Here is a 9999-nt window from a genome sequence, read left to right as displayed (position 1 = left end):
AATTTCAACGATCCAAACCGTCAAAATTATTTGTATATGCTTGGAGATCACATCAGCAAAAAATCACAAAAAAAAAACATTCAGAGATCAAGTAACGGGACAAAGCTTTTCGACGGTTATAAACGAAAAATCACGATTTAACGGTTATTTTAACTCCGATTTAGATGATTTTTTATAACTACACTCCTTGACCCTATATGAATACAATGAATGAATTCGATCTTCAATTTAAAATATTTACACAAGTGGATACCACAAAATCTTACGTTATACTTAATGAAAGTATAAATAAACTCTAAGTGTTAGCCAATCTATCGTTTTACGAATTCTCCAAAACTAATTTCAACGATCCAAACCGTCAAAATTGTTTGTATATGCTTGGAGATCACATCAGCAAAAAATCACAAAAAAAAAACATTCAGAGATCAAGTAACGGGACAAAACTTTTCGACGGTTATAAACGAAAAATCACGATTTAACGGTTATTTTAACTCCGATTTAGATGATTTTTTATAACTACACTCCTTGACCCTATATGAATACAATGAATGAATTCGATCTTCAATTTAAAATACAAAGAGTGACTCAACTCTTCTAAGCTTTCTAGGGTAATTAACTTTCCGATGTGGAGCAACTCTACATATCACCACACTTCCAACTTTGATTTGGGTTCAATGGTGTTTAATCCATTCTAGTAAATAACAACCAAATGTTATCAAATGTATCAAAATAACAACAAATTAAAATAACAATTAGAGTGCAAAAAAAATTAATTTAACATAATATATTCTTATATTCCTAAATATTATAAGTTTAGGTTATATTTAATATTGTTAATTTAACATAAATGCTTATAAATATTATTCATTCCATTTTCTCATAACAACTCAAATTATGTTCATCTAATCCATTCTAGTAAATAACAACAAAAAATTATCAAAATAACAACAAATTAAAATAACAATTACAGTGCAAAAAAAATTGATTCAACTTAATAAATTTATTTATTAAAATATTATATGACATAACATAACTAATTATTTTTAAATTTTGGGTAAATTGATTGGCATGTCTAATTATTTATTAAAATATTATATGACATAACATAACTTAATACATTTATTTATTTGTTCCTTTTTTTTTGGGAAGTACAAATTTTATTTTTATGTTCGGCGGGAGGTTTCCCGGTATTTTTTGCTGGGAATGGGTTGAATTGATTGGCATGTCAACTTGGACTGGTTTTAATCGAGGCAAAATTATACATTTTCGAGACTAATTGAATGTCAGACGATTCTTATTTCGAAGCAAATGTTTTCATATTTCGACACAAACTTTCTCTTATTAAAAACCTGTCAGGCTAACGTCGGTTAAAACCGACGCAATGTGACCTTATTTCGACGCAAAGGCATTTATGACTGAAACATGTCAGACTTTCAGTCAAAACTATGTCAGGCTATAATATAGGTCGAATCAGATATAGTGGCGGTTTTAAGCGACACAAACCTGTGCTTATTTCGACGCTATGCAAGCTAACGTCGGTTTTAAACGACGCAGTAGGCCCTTATTTCGACGCTATGCAAGATAACGTCGGTTTAAAGCGACGCAATAGGCTTGCACTGACAAGTATAGCAGGCTTTATGTCAGGTTACGTGTGGGGAGGTTTAGTCAGTGATTGTGTCGGTTTTAAGCGACGTAATGTATTCATATTTCGACGCTAAGTTGTTATCCATATTTAATTTCTGTCTCCCTTCACTTCCGTGTTCCACTTCTGTCTCTCCTCTCTATCACCCATTTCTGGCTTCCTCTTTCCCCCATTTCTAGCTTCCTCTTTCCCCCACTTCCTTCTCCTTCCATTAAGTTTTGCAATGGATAATTCCCGTGAAGATCAACGTTCTGAGGAACTTCATTTGGAAGAGGACGAGGGTGATGCTGGTTCTTTTTTGAATTGTTATGAGTGTCAGTTTTTTTTTTTTTTTTTGTGTGTTTGAACGATTATTATTGCTAATCTGAAAATATACTTTTGTTTCCTACTTTTTAATTGTGTGTTTGTATTAACAAGGTACATCTCAACGGAGGCGTGGACCCTCAATTCCTAAATGGACGAAACAGCTTTGTTCGTTTGATTCGTCCGGAAAATGCATTAGTGATAACGCTAGTGCTTTTTCAAAACATGTAGCAGCGGAGGTTAGGGACTATAGAAATCTTCCGTTGGAGAAAGATTGGCGTAAGGTTACGGAAGAAGATAAGGAAGCTTTTTGGAATAGAATAAAGGTATATATAGATCTTTTTATTTTTAGTTGAAAATAGAAGAATAGGTCAATGATTGTAATAATATTTGACTAGCGTGATTTTTTTTGTTTTTTGTTTTTATGTATGTAGGGAAGTATCTTTTTTGAAGATGCAGATATAGTAAAAATGCCTTTGATCCGTCATATGACGCTTAAGATTGCGGAGCATGCGCACAAAGAGTTTAGAAATAAGTTAAAAAAAAAGTATTATACTAAAAGAGCAGAACAGGTTCGCAGCGAGCCTCCTCCTGATGTGATTCCTACCCAGTGGAATGATTTGTTGGCATATTGGAATAGAGACAAAACAAAGGTAAACCCTACACGATTTATTTCGTTATAACTTTAAAGTTGCCTAATATAATCTTTTCTTTTTTCGTTCGTTTTTTTTCAGGAGGTTGCTGAAAAAAATAAGATTAATCGGGGATTGAAATCAATGAACCATACTACTGGTACAAAATCCTTTGCAAGAGTGCGGGAAGAATATGTATGGATTGTACATTTTCAAGAGATGATTAATTTTAAATAATTATATTTATTTTTAGTATGAGGTTTGCTTAATTTGTTTGTATGAAATTTTATTTTTGATAAAGCGGAAGAAGCATGGGAAAGAAGCAGATCCTGTAACCTTTTTTCGTGAATGTCATACACGAAAAGATAAATCATGGATTGATGAAACATCGGAGCGTACAGGGGTAATTGATTTTTTCGTGTTAGTATTTGATTTTATTAGTATTTATTATCTATAGCTTATTTTTCTGTTTTACGATTGAATTTTTGTTTTTAAAAATTGTAATGCAAGTCAACAATGGAGAGCAACCTGCAAACATTGATTGAGTCGGGCCAAGACGATAATGAAGATCTTAGGACCCAAGTTTATGTTGATACTATGGGTCCTGAGAGGTATAATAGAGTCAGAGGATACGGTCATGGTGTGACTCCTGATATGGTGTCTTATGCATCTTCTGCATCTTCTACATCAATTTCCTCTAGGAGATCATCTAAGAGTTCAATGGCGTTGCTAATGACTCAAAATAATGAGTTGAAATTGAGAGACGAAAATAATAATAAACGGATTTCGGACCTGGAGAACAAGCAAAATCAGTTGTTTGCATGGTTTTTTCAAAGATTTCAGCCACAACCACCATATAGCCCGGGAACCCAACAATCAGGCCACAGTCAACCTCCTCAACAGTCGGGCCAAAGTCAGCCTTCCCCTGCATATCCGTATGCTGGCAATAATCAGCAACCTCTATATCCTGTGTATCCGATGCCTGCGCAGCCCATGCCATACATGCAGCAGCCGCCCATGCCATACATGCAGCAGCCGCCCATGCCATATATGCAGCAGCCACCTTATCAAGTGCCAGTATATCGACCTGAGATGGCTGCTCCTAGTGGATCTTTTCCTGAAGTTCCAGTTGGGGGGTTTTCTGGAATGCTTGCAGGTGTTGGATTTGATGTGGACTTGTCGAGGATTTTTGGATCAGATGGAGGATCTCAAGGAGGAGTATCTCAAGGAGAAGATTCTCAAGCAGAAGGATCTGGACGACGTTCAGGCGCAGATTCGGTTGGGTAGTTTAATTGGTTCTTTTTCTTGTCGGTTAAATACGACAGTATAATTGGTCTATCTTTTTGTTTTTTTATGTTATGTTTGTAATGTCGGATTTAATGTTTGTTACGACGGACGACTTTTTGGATTTTATGTGAAATGTGAAATGTACGGTTTGGCACTATTGTTTTTGTTATTTATTTTCATTAATGTTTATTTTGATCTTAAAATTTATAATTTTTTTTGGTTGGAATTAATTGAAATTGCATGCAGTTGTTCATCCACTTTTATTATTATTAAAAAATATAGTGTCGGTTAAGACCGTTACTAGTTTTTATATTTTATTTATTTAATTGTTATCTAACGTCGGTTTAAGGAATATTTTATTTATTTCATTTTAATATAATGTCGCTTTAAAGCGACAGTATACTGCATACTTTATTATTAAATAGCTGATGCACGTGTAAGTATGCGTCGCTAGTTTTTATATTTTATTTATTTCATTGTTATCTAACGTCGGTTTAAGGAATATTTTATTTATTTCATTTTAATATAATGTCGCTTTAAAGCGACAGTATACTGCATACTTTATTATTAAATAGCTGATCCACGTGTAAGTATGCGTCGCTTTAAACCGACGTTAGGGTTAGTGTCGCTTTAAAGCGACACTGTGTAGTGGCGGATTAAGCTCAAAAAGCGACGCTGAAGCCCTTTTGCGACCCTAGCAATAGTGTCGCTATTGAAAAGCGACATTACATTATGTAATGTCGGATTTGTGCCAAATTTTCGACAGAAAGTTGATTTCTCGTCGGTTTGTCCTCCGCCGGTGATAGCATATATTGTAGTAGTGTCGGTATGGATCCCAAAATTTTGGTATTATCGGTTTGGAAATTTTTCAATATGGGATCGGGATTTTTTTGGTTTAATTTGAGATTTTCGGGAAAATTTTCCAACCCTAATCTGATGTAAACGATATCATATTTTTTTTATTTTTTTTTATAGAAATAATCTTTAAATAGTTTATAATAGGAACATTTCTAATCATAATAAAATAGTTTCTTGAATCACCCATTAACTACTTTTGACCAAAAAAAAAAAAAAAATCACCCATTAACTACTTTGCGTGGGGATCTCTTGGGCAATGGGTACATTCATTTCAAAGTTTTTGCAAAATTTAAACTAGCAAGAAAGTTAAAACCACAACAGAGTAAAAGGAAATTTAAATAAGGGTCAGGTTACGTGGTTAAATTTGTAGACTAAATTTGCAAACTAAAAGATACGTTACAAATAAGAATTAAGCACGTTAACCAACGCTTAAGTAATAATTCAATTATCAACTCGTATGTCATAATGTAGTCTCCCTAACATTGCCCATTAAATAAAGACATTGCTAAAAAGAATAGGCAGATTAATATGTTAGGTTACTGCAGACCACAGAAGAATATGCACAAATGCATGGTTCAAAATTATTCCAAATATGACACAATTACTTCACATTAATTAAAATTTAAGCTCTCACCTAATAGTAAAAATTAGTAAAACATGATCATTAACTAATTTATCAGCTAACTACTACCAAATAACAGATTAAGAAGGAAGAAACGAAAAAATAAAAAGAGATTCTATATTAATTAACTTATTGTCAGATCATTTTCTCGAGAAATTTCAACTTGTGAATTTAAGCAGGCATCCAGGCTGTGGCAAACACAACATTGTGTCCCTTCCAGGTAAGCACAACATCTTCTTCTTCTCTCTTCAATCCCCAACCAGTTGCATGTTCATCAAGCATGGCCTTCACTTCCAAAACCGCATCTTCCCCAAATGAAACGCTCCGAAAGTTGGCATTTCGCATTCGCTGCACCCACCTGCATTTCGGCTCCAGCCTCTCCACCCTCTGAAAGCCCTCGTACGCTATCACGTTCTCAATCTTCCAACACACATCCGCCTCGTACCACTGCCTCTGCTTGCTTCCCCGCGGCAAAAATGTGTCCAAGGTGTCATAAGGTATCCACAGGTAATTGAAGGCCGACCTCAATCTACACACTGGATTATTCGATGTCAAATCCACATCTTCGTCCACCAAAACCACAATCGTCGGCTCCAAACCCCGAAGCTCTTTCAGAAACACTGTCCTTAGCGACGAACTCGAAGAGGACGAAGCATCAAAACCGTAAGAGCTAGTCGAACCACTACTACTTGGATTCGGATTGATTGCTGGAAGTGTCAATGCCTCTTCAGAAATGTAGTGAAGCATCATGTGGCAATTCACTACAAGCGCCTCACTACTCTCCGCATACACTAAATTTTGTACGCGGAGTTGTTGGATTAGGTTGGCAAACCCATCAGTGTAACTTGACGGGATGACCCTAAACTCTAAAATGATGTTTCTTGACCTTGCGAAATTAACCAACTTGGAACCCAGTTCCTCGTATGACAGGTCCAGCATTGGAGGGACGTCCTCCATGGTACCCGCCACAGTGAGCTTCAGCAATGGAGGACTCACATTACCGTCATGACGTCTGGCAATGGCGTCGACCAGAGTTGGGATTTGCATGCAATGCGTCAAGCTCAGGTCAACAATGTGAACCACAGAATACCCTTCAACAGCTTCTAGAATGGCTGCATTTGCGGTGGTGAATCCGAACCTGTGCCACGGTGTCAGGTCGATGAAGGAGGCGAGCTCAACGACGGAGAACTTGTGAGTGTGGATGGTGAAGTTGGCTTGGGAGTTGGCCATGGCGGCGAGGACCTTACAGTTTCCGATTCGGGCTGCTCGGGCAATGAGGGCTCGGAGAAACGCGCAGGTGAGGCGCTGATTGGAGTCGCCGTCTTGGGGGGCGATGTTGTTGAGGACCCAGAGGATCTGCTGGGCTAGGGTGGCGTCGTTGGTTTCGATGGCGTTAGCGCAGTGGACGAGCAGCTGCTCCATGCAGTTGGCGTCGCCAAAGTTTGTTCCTAGGAACTTTGAGGTCGGAAAGCCAGGCCACGGGTGCATGCGGTAGGTTTGGTTTGTGTTCATCATTATTGGGAAGTTATTGGAATAGGGTGTGGTGATAATTTCGTGCAAGGGTGGTGGTGGTGTCTCAGTAAATTGCATCATTGGGAGAGAAAAGAGAAGGGAAATTAATTCAGAAAAATTTTTGGAAAACTGTTGCTTAAGAAAAAAGATAGAGTTACTGAGACGAGTTCAGAAGGAAAGAGACCAGACTGGTAGTGGCTAGCTTTGGCATTGGGAAACTTAAAAATTTTTAGTAGGGTTGGGAGAATTGTTCTGCAAATATTATGAATGGGAACAAAATAGAGAGTTCAGCTTTTTTCTGAACGGAGGGAAACTCTCAGCCCCAAACAATGAAAAAAAAAAAGTGTAATTGGAAGTCAAAATTGGGGGAAAAGAGACTGAACCTAACAGTATTATTTTTTCTTCTGCTGTATTTTCAGAAGAGATGGATATATATATATATATACATATATATATGAGAAAAATCTAGGTAGTGCTATAAGGTAATAGAAGCAGTTCTGATTCAACAAACCTTTTCAAGCTACAAAAGGGTCTAATCCCTTTTCATATCTCCTTTTTGCTGCTTTTTTCTTGATCAGGTAAGACAGACAGAGGGAGAAGGCTAGCTGATATATCATATAGAAGGAGCAGAAGAGAGAGAGAGAGAGAGAGAGAGAGAGAGAGAGAGAGAGATGGTGTGGTGTGGCTTTAGTGTATGAGCTGCGTTTTGGTGGCATGTGAAGTTAGCCGGCCAGGGGATTGTTTGTATGTGGAAGTTGAGATTTTGTAATGGAGTGGGGTGGGGATCGGAGGCAGTTACTAATCTTTTGGTTCAAGGTTCATCAGTACTCTACTCATTGGTCACGGGCCACCATATATAATAAGATCAGTACGCATATCATGAACAAATCATTTTATCAGAGCAATTTTCTTTCTTCTTTTGTTACTATGAATTATTCCTTTCATGAGCAGTAGTGGCGTTTTGGCGCAATTGTTTTTGGTAAAAAGTACGTTTCATTTTACTAAAAGTTGTGGGAAAGTATTCTATTATTTAGATATTTTATGTTTTGGTACTTTAGGTTTTAGGAAAAACAACCCTTTACATGCAAAAAGTCAAGTATTTATTTTTTGGTACTCAAGTATGTGGAGAATTAATTTAATTTAGATTATAGTTTTTATCACAAATGGTCCCTGAAGTTGACCCTCAAGATGGTCCCTGAAATTGAAAATTAATCAATGTAGTTCCTGAAAATAAGTGTCGCAAATCAATATGGTCATTTCGTCATATTTCTATTAAAAATTCTGTCAAGTGTTGAAGTGGCACTTAAATGGGCCTCATAAGTCTTTTTTCCTTACAAATGATCCTTGAAATTGACCTGCGACATCAAAATGGTCTCTGGAATTGACCCGTGACATCAAAATGGTCATTGAAATTGAAAATGATCAATGTAGTCCTTCAAGTAAGTGTCTCAAATCAATGTAATCATTCCGTCACAATTTTGTCAAAAATTCTTTTATGTGCTGATGTGACACATAAATGGGTCACACAAGTGTAATTAAATTTAAAAAAATTACAAATAGGCTTAATAATTTAATAGTTAATAAAAAAGTTGTCAACCTAAAAACTCAGTCCTGCAATCACCTCCGATCCCAGTCCACATTTCTCTACCTCATTTGCTCTCTATTCTCTTTAAAAAAAAAAAAAAAAAAAAAAATCCCAATACACTCATCTTTACACACTTCAACACCTTTCACCGAATTGAACCTGGATCGAGATCACTTTTGATGATGGCTTGCCTGATCGGCAATGACTTCTGGGACATCACTGTTAACATTTTGGCGATCAACATCCTCACAACCTTAATCTTGGAGGGCTTGTTCAGCGCTTGCCTAGTGGTCTAGTGATGCAAAGAACGGCGAGGTCTGCCTTGAGATAATGAGGTTATAACCGAGGTGCGTCTATTGTTGGTTGAAAACTATTTCCACACCCCATCTTAGGCCTTGGTTAAGTTTTGTGCCTTTGAGAATTTATGGAAGGGATCTCTCTTCGGAATAGGCCATACTATAAGAAAAAAAAAAATTCATTGTATAAAAAGGTATTTAGACAACATTTTAAATTAATTAATAAACCCACATCAGCACATAACAATTTTTTTTTTTATAGAATTGTGGTAAAAAGATCATATTGATTTGTGACACTTATTTTCAAGGGTTACATTGATGGTGTGGGTCAATTTCAAGGATCATTTGTGATAAAAGCCCGTAAATTTTGTGGGGACCATTTATGTGCCTCATCAATACTTAACAAAATGTTTAACAGAATTGTGATTGAAGGATCACATTGATTTGCAACACCTATTTTCAGGGACTATATTGATTGATTTTCAATTTCAGGGACCATCTTAACGGTGTGGGTCAATTTCAAGGATCATTTGTGATAAACTCTAAAGGACAAAAAGTGGATGTTTGGTAAGTTTCAGAATATAACTTAGGTTGTTGCCTGCACAGACGTTGTTGATCGATTGACGAAGTTGGATTTTGATCGATACTAAGGCGGAGGATATTACTGCATATACTTTCTGACCTTGCTTCCTTCGGGTCTAGGGCTACACGTTGGGATAAAATTTCTTATATTAACTGATTTTGATCTGAAAATTTCCAACTTTCGCATTCCATGATCAACAACGTATCATCTAACGTTTGTGGAAAAAAAAGGGACAAGACTTGGAATGTATCTTAGAATTTCTATGGCCGAAGACATTGAAGTTTTGAGCTAGAACTAACCACTTAACAATAAAATAAATAGGATTAATGATTAGGAAGGCAAAGAAAATTGTTAAGGCTAAAATTATATATGTGACTGCATATGATCTCCCTGAAGGCTACAATATATCATTGCCTGCTCTTTTAAGTATGTGATAGATTCTTAATTATAGGTTTGCAATATTGATTTTAACCTTTCAATTTTTTTTGAGCATTTGAAATTCCAAATTTTGTTCTGAAGAATTTTGAAATATGTAAGTTCCAAAAATTTTCGGAAATTCTGAATTTTCAAATCATAATGGATCTTGAAGTTATGATTTTTTAAAACAAAATTAGACGGTATATATCATATATCATCATATTGTATTGAAATGGAACCCCCTAACTTCGATTTGACTCGT

General features: G+C 36.1%; 2 protein-coding genes across 2 annotated transcripts; one reads left to right on the top strand and one right to left on the bottom strand.

Annotated features, from left to right (window-relative positions):
• The first annotated feature begins 1195 nt into the window (after positions 1-1195).
• On the top strand, positions 1196-3994 carry LOC108867560 (histone acetyltransferase KAT6A-like). The gene is made up of 4 exons (XM_048582125.1): positions 1196-2598; positions 2680-2772; positions 2879-2980; positions 3088-3994. The coding sequence occupies exons 1-4, from the start codon at positions 2416-2418 to the stop codon at positions 3862-3864; spliced, it is 1155 nt and encodes a 384-aa protein (XP_048438082.1). The 5' UTR covers positions 1196-2415; the 3' UTR covers positions 3865-3994.
• Positions 3995-5044: 1050 nt separating this feature from the next.
• On the bottom strand, positions 5045-7480 carry LOC103936353 (scarecrow-like protein 32). Its single transcript, XM_048581842.1, has one exon. The coding sequence runs from the start codon at positions 6935-6937 to the stop codon at positions 5516-5518; it is 1422 nt and encodes a 473-aa protein (XP_048437799.1). The 5' UTR covers positions 6938-7480; the 3' UTR covers positions 5045-5515.
• Positions 7481-9999: the final 2519 nt, after the last annotated feature.

This window comes from the organism of the source record quoted next, unplaced genomic scaffold (genome assembly GCF_019419815.1).
Source record: "Pyrus x bretschneideri cultivar Hongxiangsu unplaced genomic scaffold, Pyrus_bretschneideri_v1 Contig18, whole genome shotgun sequence".
Lineage (NCBI taxonomy): Eukaryota > Viridiplantae > Streptophyta > Magnoliopsida > Rosales > Rosaceae > Pyrus > Pyrus x bretschneideri.
Note: the sequence above shows the minus strand (reverse complement) of the source record. Positions and strands in the feature narration are given on the sequence as shown.